General features: G+C 48.8%; 1 protein-coding gene across 2 annotated transcripts in view; it reads right to left on the bottom strand.

Annotated features, from left to right (window-relative positions):
• Window positions 1-969: 969 nt before the first annotated feature.
• Window positions 970-15,005, bottom strand: part of ndst2a (N-deacetylase/N-sulfotransferase (heparan glucosaminyl) 2a) — a 77,714-nt gene continuing 63,678 nt past the window's right edge. For both annotated transcript variants that reach the window (XM_030379654.1, XM_030379655.1), the window contains 12 exons: window positions 12,920-13,007; window positions 11,787-11,941; window positions 9,894-10,079; window positions 8,734-8,862; window positions 7,256-7,438; window positions 6,544-6,640; window positions 5,998-6,121; window positions 5,446-5,620; window positions 4,126-4,296; window positions 2,848-2,957; window positions 2,489-2,591; window positions 970-2,213 (listed from right to left, as the gene is read on the bottom strand). In XM_030379654.1, the coding sequence (XP_030235514.1) occupies window positions 2,088-2,213; window positions 2,489-2,591; window positions 2,848-2,957; window positions 4,126-4,296; window positions 5,446-5,620; window positions 5,998-6,121; window positions 6,544-6,640; window positions 7,256-7,438; window positions 8,734-8,862; window positions 9,894-10,079; window positions 11,787-11,941; window positions 12,920-13,007 (1,647 nt within the window). In that variant the 3' untranslated portion in view covers window positions 970-2,087. The remainder of the gene's footprint in view (window positions 2,214-2,488; window positions 2,592-2,847; window positions 2,958-4,125; window positions 4,297-5,445; window positions 5,621-5,997; window positions 6,122-6,543; window positions 6,641-7,255; window positions 7,439-8,733; window positions 8,863-9,893; window positions 10,080-11,786; window positions 11,942-12,919; window positions 13,008-15,005) is intronic.

Consider the following 15,005-nt stretch of genomic DNA (forward strand, 5'->3'; position numbering starts at 1 on the left):
CATTGAACTAAAAACCCAAACCTACAAATGCAGGTTTGTAGATCTCTGTGATGGGCGTGGAGCGCAGAGAAAAATCGACCTCATCCGTCACGTTGTGATCGACGGTGCAGACTGAGAACTGTTACGTGGTGCTTTTACAGAGCTGAGGAGTCTCTACTCCATCCCCTCGGTTATATTGGACCAGTAATTGGATCGCAGGGCGCACTGCGAGGAGGTAATACACCAAGAAGGAGGAAGATGAGAACACACAAGCCGGATCCGTCAGCCTGAATCTCCATCCAGACGCGGAGACGTGGATGTGAATAATGGAAACGTGTATTCAGGATGCTCCCTGAGATCTTTGAAAAACATCCGACTGCAGTTACCTGCGCCTGTATGAGCCAATTAAGATGTTACATCGTTCCTATTTCTGACCAGTCAAGGGCATCTCTTCCCTCGCACGATTAGTTCGGGGAATTATTGGGCAGAAGCAGAGACCCCGCCCCCCTTAGGATGAACGGGGCCCCTATGGATATTGTGAGCAGCCTCGTGTACCCCGTACCCCGATATATTACATAGATTATTTCCAGAGATACATTTTGGGTTTTCATGAGCTGTTAGCAGTAATCATCACGATTAAGTCACTTTAACCATATGCCGCTTCCTATTCAACTCTTCAGTACTGTAATCCGTACCTTTATATGAAGTTTCACATACCAGGATTCAATTTAAATTTTAATGTGCTCCATTAATTTATATTCATTTTTTTTTTATGTACTAGTAAATTAACTCATACATTGCAGTCAAAGTAAGCATTTCACTTCTAGCTGTACACGAGTGACTTTGTCTGTGACAAATAAAACTTATATCTTATATCATCTTTCATTGTTATAATCTCGGTGTGAAAATGGGGAAAATATTAAAATAATATTCTGTAACTTTTTCGGTTGTGTTCATAAATTGCGTAAAGAAGGCAGAGACGAGGCGGGCGGTATTTCCAACCTCTATGTGTTTATTATCTTGATACAGTGATGGGCTGGGCCTGTTACCACGTCTGTATAAAACGAGGACAGGAGGAGAGAACAGCAGCTTCACGGTTCGAGTCCGTTCCCGCTCTCACTCGAGGCTCCCTCTGACATCACTTCCTCTGCACTGAACATAAAAAAATAAAACTGTAGGTTTCTGTATAGTGAGGATCCGGAACGACAACAGTAAGGTTTCTGGAAGGAGACATCCACCTCCCCTCTCCTGTCTCCTTCCCTTATCTCCTCTCCTGTCTCCTTCCCTTATCTCCTCTCCTCTCTCTGAGGAGTAGGAGACATCCACCTCTCCTCTGCTCTCTCGGAGGAGAAGGAGACATCCACATCTCCTCTTCTTCTCTCTCGGAGCTAAGTGGCTCGCTGTACAGCAATGAGTTCATCAGTTCACCCCCTCTCTTATGACCACATGAGACCGAGGCGCTGCGAGTCTGAATATAGAACGTACCACTGGCCGTATGTCATAGAAAACTCAAATAAAAAACTAATGCTGCCTTTGTTTGAGGGGTTTCAGCGGGAGGTTAAGTGTGGAAACCGTCTTGATTAAGTCTGTTCCTTAAGTTCCCCACATCCCCTTGCACCCCCCCCCCCCCTCCCGCAACACACAGCAGCCGGTTTCAAAAATAAAATAAACTAAATGTACATAGGCTTTACAATCAATCTCCTGGAGAGGCGCGCTGTTACTTTGACAGTCGCTGCGTCCGCGTGGCAGGACTTCCTGCGGGTAAGGCTGCTTAAGACGCCGCTGCTGCGCTTTTATTTTGCTAACAGACAGGAAATGTTTTTAGACGAAGAGCCGTCCTCATCCTCGTGGCTCCTCCTCTTCTTCAGCCCAGTCCCCCCCCCTTCTTTCCTTTCCTATGAAGAGGGACCGTCAACTTGGTAACGGGAGGAGCCTGTCCTGTCCTTCACAATAAAAGTCCAATGTTGAACTTCCTGTTGTGGTTATTGTTGTTTGGAGTCACAAACGGCGAGAGTCCGGGTCTGTGTGTGTTCCCACGGCCGGGGCCCGGCGGGGGCCCGCGGCTCCTGTGGGTCTGGGCAGGATGGGGGCGTGGCCTGGGGGCCCCCTCAGCTTCTACTGGTCCCCTGGAGCTCTTCCCTCAGCCAGCCGGGCTGTGATTGGCCGAGCCGGTTCAGCAGCCGGAGGAGTTCTGTGTTGTGTTCTCGGTAGTACTCTGCCAGGAAGGCTCGCGTCTGCCCCCACACATACAGGGACGCACACACACACACACACACGCACAATAACAGATGAGTGGATCTGCACAGAACTGCTTTGGTCAATTAATTTTGAATATCAGAGACTACAAGCACATTAAATAATAACTACCACAATAAATACTGAAAGTACTACCTCCGGATACTTCATTAAATACTATTAGGTATTATATTAAACAGTACTAGGTAATATTTTAAGGTACCTCAGGGTACTATATTAAACATTACTAGGTACTATATTAAACAGCGAGTACCTCAGCGTTCATCTCGGGGTACTTCCTCCCCTTGCTCTTCCCCAGACACTTGGGCCGGCCGCCCTCCGTCTTCTGACACCAGAAGCCCTTGGTCTCATCGAACCTGAGAGCGAGAGCGAGAGCGAGAGAGAGGTTACTAACATGACAGAGAAACACTTCTTGAGTAGAACAAGAATCGTAAGAGAAGTAGTACTAGTATATATGTGTACTAGTACTACTTCACTACATCCAGAGCCTGGGTGTAGTCGAAGGTGGGGTTGTAGTAGTACTAGTGTACATGTGTAGTAACTTACACCAGGGCCTGGGTGTAGTTGAAGGTGGGGTTGTAGTAGTACTAGTGTAAATGTGTAGTAACTTACACCAGGGCCTGGGTGTAGTTGAAGGTGGGGCTGATCCCCAGGAACCTCTGAATGGCCTCCATCACCAGTGCGGGGTTGGAGCGTAGCAGAGAGCCATCCACCATGTGCATCTACAGACAGACAGAGGGACATCAGTCATGTGCAGACAGAGAGACAGACACTCGTCAGTGCATCTACACAGACAGACAGACAGACAGACAGACAGACAGACAGACAGACAGACACTAGTCAGTAGCCCGGCCATTACCAGAAAATGTAATTTTCTTCAGCACAAGATGCGTGATCAACGGGCCCAGTTCAACTGACTCTGCACACGATTGGCTGCTTGCCGTCGCTTCCCTGTCTCCATTGGGTTAAACCAGCCAATAACGAGCCAACGGGAAAACGCCAGCTTTGTGATTGGCTCCCGCAAAAATGTATCGGAAGCAGAAAGAAATGCATTGCTCTTCTCCAGAACCCATGTGCAGCGGGCGAACTCAATTCGCCGGAAGAATGGGCGGGGCTACCCAGGCTAACTAGTCAGTGCATCTACAGACAGAGAGACAACATCTAGTCAAGTTCATCTACAGACAGACAGACAGAGAGACAGACAGACAGACACTAGTCGGTGCATCAAGAGACAGAGACACTCTCTTGTCACGCTTTCATCCAAACCACTTGCAGTGAATTCAGTCAAGCTTAAGTCGTTTTGCAGGCCATCGAACCCAGCATCTTCTCTCTGGGGGTTGAACTCCCTGACCAGTGACTAGACTGGGTCAGGAACATGGCTGACCAACAAGGCTGGAAACAGACCTTTATCAGAACGTGGATTTTCCCACAAAACAGTACAGAAATGAATGGCCCCGCAGAGGGACGTGCCGCCAAGCTCTTCACCCTGAATGGCTTCATCAGCATGAGTGATATCACGTCCCCTGAAAGGTTGAGTGGTTGCGATGTCGAGGCGTCTCCGCTCCTCTCAGAACCGTTTCAGCTCATTTCCTTGTTAATGGTTCTGCCAGCTGAGAGGTTCCGGACGAACCAGCGAAGACGACAACATGGCAGACGTCAGCGCTGTTACCGTGGGCGACGCCGACGGCAGCGGAGCTAAAGTAGGAGCGTTTTAAGAGCGATTATTGGAGTCTACTTTTTCAGCTCTTTGTGGGTGAAATGCGCCGGGAGAGAAAGGTTAACTGTCCGGCTCCTGGCTCATTTCCGGTCCCGCCCCCCCAAGGTGAGGGACCAGACCGGGCGTGACCAGAATGGGCGTGGCCTATGGGCGTGTCAGAGGGCGGGGCTCACCTGGCTGGGCTGGTAGTGCTGCAGCCAGCGCTCCAGGTGTGCTGCGTAGGTCCCGGGCCTGAGGCAGCGTCTCTGCAAGGCCAGGACGTCGCGGGGCCCCTGGGGGCCGGCCGTCACCACCGCGTGGAAGGTGTTGTTCAGGGCAGCCGGGTCGCGGTGCGCCCTTTGGTGCTGAGGACCCCAGAGAAACACACCTTAGACCACAGTACTGAACATACACACACACACTGCATTCACACTTCTGAACGCACACACACAACTAAACGTACATGTAGACAGAACACACACATACTACAAACACACCCACCACAGAACACACACACACACACACACACACACACACACACACACACACACACACACACACACTACAGAACAAACATACGCACTACAGAACATGCAAGTCATACAGCATTGTTCCATACATGTAGATCTTAACAGCGTAGGTCTATGCAGTGTAGGTCTATACATGTAGGTCTGGATGGAGTGCAGTTCTGTCGGTCTATGTCTATACAGTCAGTGTCTAATCAGCCCCCGTGTTCCTCCTGTAATTAAAGGACGGGATCCTGCGCTTGGCTGGGTGATGATACATCACCATAGCAACAGGTCTGCTCCCAGCTGTGCGGCCCCGAGTTGTGACTGCTCTAAAAGGCAGATTGGCTGATTAGTGGTGAAATTACCTAATGAACGATTCTGTTTAATCACTTGTGTGAACCGCACCTCCTGGGGTCCAGGCCCTCCTCACGGACGCTGCATGTTAAATCTCCTCACTTCATCTCTGCTCTGCTGCACCCACTCCGAGAGGAGGACTGGAGCTCCACTCAAAGAGAACCGCGCAGTCCCCACGAAGTCGAAAGCCCTGCTGCTGCCACTTAATGTACTCACTTATTGTATGTTGTACTGGCATTTAAAAATAGTACCTAGCCTTGTAGCATCTTATCCTAGCTATCTTTGTTATATACGGGAAAGGGTTAACCCAGTGATTGTTACTGCTTGGCACTTGGTTCTATGAACATCCTTACTTGCTACAACTTAGCAAAAAGTGGATATCAGTGACTCATATTTTACTGATACGTGCAATTGAGGAGCAGTTAGGAGTAGGGGGCGTCTTGCTCAGGGCTGCCTACAGGCAGACTGTGGACATCAGGGATTGAACCCAGAACCCTCGGGCTGGGAGTCAAACACTGGATAACCCCAACGCTACACTGTCTGCGGGGTTCCCCTTTATCGCAGAGCTCTCGTTGAACCGCAGATACCTCTTCCTACTTTGTAACGTGTGTGCGGCCCTGTCTCTCTACTGGTTCTGGATCTGGGTCTGACCTGGTACCAGGAGTAGGCCCGGTCCGAGGGGCTGATGAGCACGGCCAGGATCTTGGCTCTGGGCAGCAGGGCGGCGGCCCGCTTGGGCACCAGCTCCGTGTCGAAGTAGTTGGCGCTCTTCTCGAACATGAAGTCCGTGCTGACGTTGGAGGGGAAGGGGAAGAAGTCCATGTACCTGAGGGGGAGGAGGGGAACACGGACATGAAGACGCTGAGGAGGCCTTCTCAAATGTGGAGATCCACCCCAACCTCAGATGTTACAGATAATAAATCATCCAATGATGGGCGTTGGGTTCGCTTCAATCTAGATCAAATAAGACGTTTAAAAACTTTATTGACGATGTCATTCGATACAATGTATTGGATTCAAGAGTTGCTGTGAGTCTTGGCTGGTCCGTGGAAACAGTTCCAATAAGACCTGTGGCGAATTATGAGAGTTTTGTCTGTACAGTGTTGTACCTGTATTGAGTTAACGTGGATATGGACCTTAAAGTTCCAGTAACTACATATATTGAGCTGGTTCTGAGTGCTCAGCGTACGGTTGAGCCCTCACCAGTCGATGCCGTTGTCGTAGTTTGGCCCGCTGAAGAACTGGATCTCCTCGAATGTGACGGGGCTGGGGAAGGAGCTGGTGATGGCTGGGTGGAGGCTCAGGAACGAGTGGAGGGCCGTGGTGCCTGTTGAAACACATTCAGTCTCAATTGAAGGTGGCGTACCGCAAGGCTCCATTCTGAGTCCCCTGTTGTTTCACTTCTGTGGTTGAGTCCATCTTTGAAATAACGTTGTGTAAGAGTACTTTCTCCAGGAATGTCAGTTTGAGGAAATGCTTTCCTGATTGTTACAAATGTATTTATTTATTTATTCAATCAACACATTGCATTATTTGGAACCCCCTTAAGTAAATTTACTTCATATCAGCAGCAGCATTGTAATTTTATTTCTGGTGGTGGCCATCGGGTCATTTAAAATGCAAGTTCTGATTGAAACCATGGTGAGTGTGGAACACACCAGCCCTGCAGAGTCCTGACCTCTCTATGAATTATGAAAATAGTGCAGTAAGGTTAATGCCCCGACAGACGGGCATCGGAGAGAGCCTTGCCTGTTTTCTGGGGCCCGATGACGAGGAACTTGGGGAGTCTGTCGCAGGTCTTCTCCTTGGACCAGATGTCTTTGTGTCTCTTGTCATGACACGGGTTCTGGAGAGGAGACAATACAAACACACATGATCAGGACCTGTACAGAGCCTTATGGGAACCAGAACCCTATGTTCAGGTCTGAAAACGTTTGCAACCCCAACATCATACATCTCTGTGGTTCTGCTTCCACACATTACTTAACCCTGATATATCCACGCACAATATCCCAGTGAACCTGGCAAATGACACATTAAGGACTCAGCTAGGCACTTATTGTATGTTGTACGTCCTTGCACTTAAAATAGTACTTAGCATTGTGTAGCATCTTATTCTAGCTATTCTAGTTACAACGGGGATTGGGTTAACCTAGCGATTGTAAAGTGGTTCTATGAACATCCTTTATGTACCGACAGTGATATATTGTTGTTTCTATTTCTTTTTACAAATGTACTTATTGTAAGTCGCTTTGGATAAAAGCAATTAATCACCCAGTGCGGCATGATATGATATGGCATATTGTGCCACACTGGGTGATTAATAGTAGTTACCGAGACATATCACTTAGTCAGCAAATACATACAACTAATACATACATATCCATATTCTAAAATATACTATATAGACCCCTCCGACCCGTCTGCCTTAAACCCGGTGGGGCGTGGACCCGGTCCTGACCTGCCACAGAGGATCCCGTTCCTGGGGGAAGATCTGGAAGTACTTCTCGGCCAGCTGGATGGGGGGCAGGGTCTGCAGCCTGAGGTTGGTCCAGCACTGGACGAACTTCACCAGGGACTCGAAGGTGTACAGGCCTAGCCGGTCGTTGCCGTAGTTGGACAGGTGGGTCATGAAGATGCTGATCTGGAGGGTGGAGAGGAGGAGAAGGTGTTGGTCTCAAATGCACCGATGCCATTCTGAGGCCTAAAAATTTTTTTTGTTTGGTTCCGGTTTCCGACCGACCCTGTCCATTTGTGTGCGACCCAAATTATTTTATGAGCTTTAAAAAAAAAAAAAAAAAAAATTACGTTTTGTACAGCACCTCTTCATTCTGTACAAGGATGAGCGCATTATCTCGTTTATAAATGAAAACAACCTACTTATCATTCGCTGCCGCTGGAAAAAATAAAAAAAATAAATAAAATAAATTCCCTACCTACCCATGACCTCAACTGACAACCAACAGGAACCAAACTTTTTTTTTTTTTTAGGCCTGATGTTTTAAACTAGGTTCTTGTTACTGAAACTCAATGATATATCTAAACATGGATACCCATCCGTCTAAATACATACATGTTGTTTCTCAATTACTCAATAATAAAATGTCAATAAAGATATCAGAGTTGTGATCATGTGCCGTTATCCTCAGAGTGTGTGTGGACTGCAGTCTAGGTTACTGATTGACCTGCTCTCCCTGCTTCGATCATTGATAGAAACCTGTCTGTACTCCTCTATGACACGGATCCCTACATCCACCCCTTTACATCCATCCCTGCATCCCTTTGTCCAGGGCAGCCAGGCATCCATTTATTATCTATTCAGCCATCCACTATATTTAGCAATCCATTAAAGCTCCAACCATCCATCTGTCTATTCATCCCTCCATCTAAATAACCATCCATCCTCCATATATCCAATCCAACTCAAAAGAGCTGCGTTGGCATGGAGTATAAATATTTATGATCGCCGAAGTGGATTAAAAACTCAACAAAGGAAACAACAAAGTTCCATGAAAGGCTAAGCCAATAAAATACCAAGAACCGTAGAAACATGTGGGAACGGCGGGGATAGAAGGGGGCTCAAATACATCTCCATCCATCCAAATGTATAATTTATCAACAATCCATATCATCTCTCCTCCGGCTGGATCACATATTCACACATCTCTGATAAATACACGAGGCGCAGGGTGGTCGCAGCCCACCCAGCCAGCAGAGGAGCCTCTAGCGAGCGGCTGGTCTGATGGTGTAGTGAGGGTTCACAACGTGGAGCGATCAATACCACTACTCTTCCTTCAGGCGCTGGGCTTGTATCGCTGTGTGTATAGGGCAAAGAGTGTGTGTGTGTGTGTGTGTATATAGTTTGTGTTTGTGTGTATATCATTTGTGTGTGTAAAGCGTGCGTGTGCGGTATAGTTTGTGTGTGTTTGTGTGTGTTACCGGGTTGAGGAGCACAGTGAGGAAGAGCTCGCCCCCCCTGATGCTCTTGTCCAGCTCCTTGGACCCCCCGGGGTACTCGTTGTAGAAGATGGTGTGTGTGAACAGACCGCACGTCTGGCGGGGCAGCACCTACACACACACACACACATACACACACACACACACACTTAGCACAAGGGGCAACGACGTCTTTCTAACACCGGGGAAACTGCACATCCGTCTATTATTGATAAAAATAGATTCAGCATCTTTAATAAGCGATTTGATCAGCAACACACTGGTGTGAGTGTGAATGAATGCGTGTGTTGAATATGAAATAGAATATAATGTATAAATGTAGGTATACACTAACACTTTAGAAATAAATACAAATATAAAAAACTAAAGGTAGCCAGCCATGCCGTCTCTCCACCGCCGAGCACCACTGCAGACATTTCTAGTAGAGCGTAGATCTAGTGTAGCTCTAGTGTAGATAGTGGTAGTTGTGTAGATCCAGTGTAGCTCTAGTCTAGCTCCAGTGTAGCTGACTGTAGTGTTGATCCAGTGTAGCTCTAGTGTAGCTCCAGTGTAGCTGTAGTGTTGATCCAGTGTAGCTCTAGTGTAGATCCAGTGTAGCTCTAGTGTAGCTCTAGTGTAGCTCCAGTGTAGCTCCAGTGTAGCTCTAGTGTAGCTCCAGTGTAGCTCCAGTGTAGCTCCAGTGTAGCTCCAGTGTAGCTCTAGTGTAGCTCCAGTGTAGCTCTAGTGTAGCTCCAGTGTAGCTCTAGTGTAGCCGTAGTGTAGCCGTAGTGTGGATCCAGTGTGGATCCAGTGTAGCTCTAGTGTAGCTCCAGTGTAGCTCTAGTGTAGCTCCAGTGTAGCTCCAGTGTAGCTCCAGTGTAGCTCCAGTGTAGCTCCAGTGTAGCTCTAGTGTAACTGTAGGGTGGATCCAGTGTAGATCCAGTGTAGCTCCAGTGTAGCTCTAGTGTAACTGTAGGGTGGATCCAGTGTGGATCCAGTGTAGATCCAGTGTAGCTCTAGTGTAGCTGTAGTGTGGATCCAGTGCGGATCCAGTGTAGATCCAGTGTAGCTCTAGTGTAGCTCTAGTGTAGATCCAGTGTGGATCCAGTGTAGCTCCAGTGTAGCTCTAGTGTAACTGTAGGGTGGATTCCAGTGGGGCCGACCTGTATGCCGCTGTGGATGAAGCCGCGGCGGTAGCGCGCGGGTCGCAGGTGGGGGTACTCCTCGGTGCTGGTGACCTGGATGGCCCACACCGTCTTCCAGGCCTCGTACAGCTGGCTGTGGACCGGGTACACCCCCGAGTGGTGGGGTGCCACCGCGTAGCCCATGTCAGTGGGGATCCCGTGCTCCTGGAGACGGGGGAGGGGAGAGAGAGGGAGGAAGAGAGGGGGAAGGCATAGAGGGAGGAAGAGAGGAGGGATAGAGGGAGGAAGAGAGGAGGGATAGAGGGAGGAAGAGAGGAGGGATAGAGGGATGAAGAGGGGAGGGATAGAGGGAGGAAGAGGTGAGGGATAGAGGGAGGAAGAGGGGAGGGATAGAGGGAGGAAGAGGGGAGGGATAGAGGGAGGAAGAGAGGAGGGATAGAGTGAGGAAGAGGTGAGGGATAGAGGGAGGAAGAGGGGAGGAATAGAGAGAGGAAGAGGGGAGGGATAGAGGGAGGAAGAGGGGAGGGATAGAGGGAGGAAGAGGGGAGGGATAGAGGGAGGAAGAGGGGAGGGATAGAGGGAGGAAGAGGGGAGGGATAGAGGGAGGAAGAATAAAGGGAGGAAGAGGTGAGGGATAGAGGGAGGAAGAGGGGAGGAATAGAGAGAGGAAGAGGGGAGGGATAGAGGGAGGAAGAGGGGAGGGATAGAGGGAGGAAGAGGGGAGGGATAGAGAGGGGTAGAGGGGAGACAAATAGGAAAATAAATGAAAGAAGATGGATCATTAAAATTATGACAGAATCAATGCAAACATGACAAAGAAAGAAGATGTAGATGCTAAACTAAAACCCTCCACTGGGGGGCAGTAGAGCTCCACCACTGGTTTGAATTAGCCAGCCAGGACAACACATTCATCTCTGTCCAGACAGACAAATAAAGCACTTTTCCATCAGTCTTGCATCTTTAACGCACCACTGGCCTATCTATTATTCAACCTCTACCTGTCTACGCGTCTACCTGTGTGTGTGTGTGTGTGTGTGTGTGTGTGTGTGTGTGTGTGTGTGTGTGTGTGTGTGTGTGTATGTGTTTGCGTGTGTGTGCATCTGTGTGTGTATACGTGTGTATCTGTGCGTGTGTGTTTGAATAAGGACAGAGCAGGGGAGATGTGGGGGTTTGTTCACAGAGGATTTGGGTGGGTTAGGAGCCAAGCTTCAAGGATCATTAAACTCTGCATCTTCTTCTTCTGCCTCTCTCTACCTCTCCCTGCCTCTCCCTGCCTCTCTCTACCTCTCCCTACCCCTCTCTCTCTCGACCTCTACCTCCCTCTACAATCGTTCTCCCCTCCCTCTTTGTGAAAACCAAATCCTTAATAAGAAAACTTTTCCCCAAAATAAAAATACAAGTTGTGTGCCTATCACTCACCCAGGGAAAACCATACACATTACACACACACACACCTCATGGGCCCGATATTGTGAGGTTGGCATTGTGGCAGTGAAGGTGTTTGTGGGCGCACACTCTCTAGCATAATCATCCGAGGTGCAGAGCAGAAGGTAAATTGCTGTTGCATCATGGGTATCTAGAGGGTGGGGTTCTTCATCACAGCTGGCGCTACTCTGAACACTGCACAACGCCAATATACCACACACACAGGGTGTGAACTGTAGTATAGCACACACACACACACACACACACACACACACACACACACACACACACACACACCCTGCAGAACCCTAGTATAGCACGCAAAAAGACCCTGCACAAGACTAATATACCACAGACACAAACACACACCTCTAGTGTGCCACCAACACACACAAACTGCACAGCTCTAACTTACAACATGCACAACCCTATTATAACACACACACACACAAACACACAGCTCTAATATACCACCCCCGCCCTCACCTGGGCGAACAGCATGTTGAGCCTCATCTGCTCTGCCAGCACGGTGACGTTGTGGAACAGGTGGGGCTGCATGTGGCTCCACATGTGGGGGAACCACCACAGCTCCCGCCGGTGCTTCAGTAGCATGTCGTCGCCCTCGTCCTCCTCGTCCGTCCCTGGGCGGCAGGGGAATAGGTTAGACACACCCTCCCGACATGAGGGCACCCTAGATCAAGGTGACCGCCGACCCCTACCTGCTCCTTAAAGCTGCACTGTGTACCTTTTTCTTTTTTGGAGAAATATATTTACTGAGTTTTCCAATTTTACAACACACAGACAAATACAATTATTCACATATTAAACAAATAACAAACAAAGTACAAGCAAATAATAATAACATTTTCTATACAGAAGATATGCTTGGAAATATTGCACTGGCATCAGAAATGGCAATCTAAGCACCAAGCAAACCCCTGGCTTGGTGGCTGAAAGGAATACCATATATTGTCCTCACACTTTAAAGAATTTTTTTATTTTCCCCTTGGAGGCATATGTACATTTTTCTAAAACTACAGTTGGAGAGACTTTTGAGCCAATGATTCACTGTCAGAGTCTCCGTACTTTTCCATGTGACTGCTATGCAGTTTAGCCAGTAGGGAGCAATACTTGACAACTTCAAATCTGGAACTATGTACCATTTTTAACTAAGGCTTCAACTCCACCAGAGGAGAAAAGAGGGAAGATTAAAACAATGGAGGATAATGCCCTCGTTATTTCAGATATATTCCACAGTAAAAATGTCATATAGTGCAGCTTTAATGACATGTACCTGAAATCATTTCAGGACTATTTACATAAATCTGTAAGATTAACATAAAATTTAAAACATGACCCTCACAAATTGTTTGCCTCAACCCCTACCACTCACCAAAAACCCTTCCCACTCACCCTTAATCGCTCACACTCACCCTAACCCCATCCCACTTATCCCCCTCCCTATAGATAAGGACTCAAATTGTTATTTCTGGGTTAAACACACGCTCATAGCTTATGTGAAAAAAGCATAAGAAAATGTGTTATTATGAAAAGTCAAAATTATGAATAACTGATTGTGGTGTGTGCTGTGTCAGGGCGCTCAGCCAGGACCCACTCACCTGTGTGAAAGAACTTCCCGGAAAAGCCCAGGTTGAAAGTGAAGTTGGGAACCAGGGACCTCAGCTTGTTCTGAGTGTTCAGTAAGGCCTGGGAACCACAAAACAAACCAGCCAATCACACTCATGTTCTGCAGCCAATCCAATGCAGAGTTCAACCCAGTTCAAGGTCAAGCGAAGCCTTAAGTCTCTGTCCTCATGGCCTTAGGCTCGAGGAAACTCTAATTCATTCAAGTTATGCGTGCTCTGTTCAGAAGTGGATATGAATACACACAGTCGAGTTACACCAGCGTCTGGTGAATCTGTATTCATGAGGACAGGGAGGAGCTGAAGCAGGCGGGCAGAGTGGTGTGTGTGTTCAACTAATCCTCCAAGCACCCCGCCATAGTTCTGCCCAAACCCTCCGCACTTAATTGAAGCAGATTATCAGTCGCGTGTGTGTGCGTGTGCGTGTGTGTGTGTGTTTGTGTGTGTGTGTGTGAGTGTGTGTTTTCCGAAGCCAAGCTCTGTGTCAGACTCAACCTTTTCTTCCCTGCCAATGAAAAAACCTCAGGGCACGACGGAAAAGAGAGAGAATTAAGGCAGAGAGACACAGGGAGACAGCGAGGGGGAGAGAGACAGCGAGAGAGAGTTTCCACTCTGGTTCCAGTGAGCAGTGCAGGGGGGGGGGGGGTCTTCTGTGTGTCTTGGCAGGAGAAGGCAGAAGATGAAGGGAAGAGCGAGTGAGAAACAAAAAGGCTTACGTGTGTTAAGTGAGTCCAAGTACAGAGGAGGACGACCTGTTTTTGTTTGTGGTCGCTCCAGCGGGTGTGTGTAGTTTACCCCTGACCGTGTGGCAGCGCGCGTGTGTAGTGTAGCCCTGGCCACGCGTGTGTGTGTATTTGTTCTAGTGCCTTCCCCCCTCAACAAGACTTTATCAATAAGCAATGAGAGTGGGAGAGACAGTGGGTCGGAGAGAGAGAGAGCAAGAGCGAGAAAGAAAGACTCTCATAGAAAGACACTCAAAAAGTGAGAGATGGAGTCAGCCAGAGAGAAAGTCAGAAGGAGAGACAGACAGAGAGCGAGAGACAGAGAGAGACATAAGATTGGAAAGAACCGGACCACTGCCATCTGAGGGTCACATGACGCGTGGGGGCTTCGCAGGGTTTACTTCCCATGATTCAGTTTCCGTCGCCATGGCACCCAGAGGACCATTATCTTGATTTAAAAAGCTGCTGGGATGCCCGTTATTCCAGGGTGATAATTAGAGGAGGATCTACAGCCCACGGAAGAGCAGGACAAGGAGAAGGAGCAGAGGGAAGAGGAGGAGGAGCAGCAGCAGCAGCAGCAGGAGCCGGAGGAGGAGGAGTTGGATGGACGGCAGGAGGTGGAGGAGCAGGAGCAGGAGGAGCATGAGGAGGAGCAGGAGGAGGAGGAGGAGCAGGAGGAGGAGCATGAGGAGGAGGAGGAAAATGAGGAGGAGCAGGAGGAGGAGGAGGAGGAGGAGGAGCATGAGGAGGAGGAGGAGGAGGAGGAGCATGAGGAGGAGGAGGAGGAGGAGGAGGAGGAGGAGCAGGAGGAGGAGGAGAGGGAGCAGAGGGAAGAGGAGCAGGAGGAGGAGCATGAGGAGGAGAGGGAGCAGTAGGAGGGACAGGAGAAGGACTGGGTCCCCAGCTGGGGAGAGGCAGGCCTGGTGCTCCTGTCTGAGTCTCAGTCGGTGGCTCAGTAAAGGCAGCCTGTGGCGGCCGGGGCTGCGTCGTGCTCCGTGTCTGTGGCCGGCGCGTGGTGTTGTTTGTTTAAGGTGTAATCTGATTGGCAGAGAGCCTGCACAGGGAGTGCGCTGGTGATTAATGAGGGTTGGAGGACATGGAAAACGTGTGGTGATGTTCCAGCCCATACTGCCTGCAGCTTTGGGAACAGGTTCGTCTAACTGAGGAGGAGGTGACTGCCTTTTCTGCAGTGGCTGCTGCTAACGTGTGTAAAGTTAAATGTAGTGAATGCCCATCATCAGTAAACTGAAACATAAAAGCAATCATAATAACTGCATCTCTGAAGCTGCGAGTAGCCAGACCTGCGGTAGATCAATCAGTTCAGATGGAAAACCATTTTC

This window comes from Gadus morhua, chromosome 15 (genome assembly GCF_902167405.1).
Source record: "Gadus morhua chromosome 15, gadMor3.0, whole genome shotgun sequence".
Classification (NCBI taxonomy): Eukaryota; Metazoa; Chordata; class Actinopteri; order Gadiformes; family Gadidae; genus Gadus; species Gadus morhua.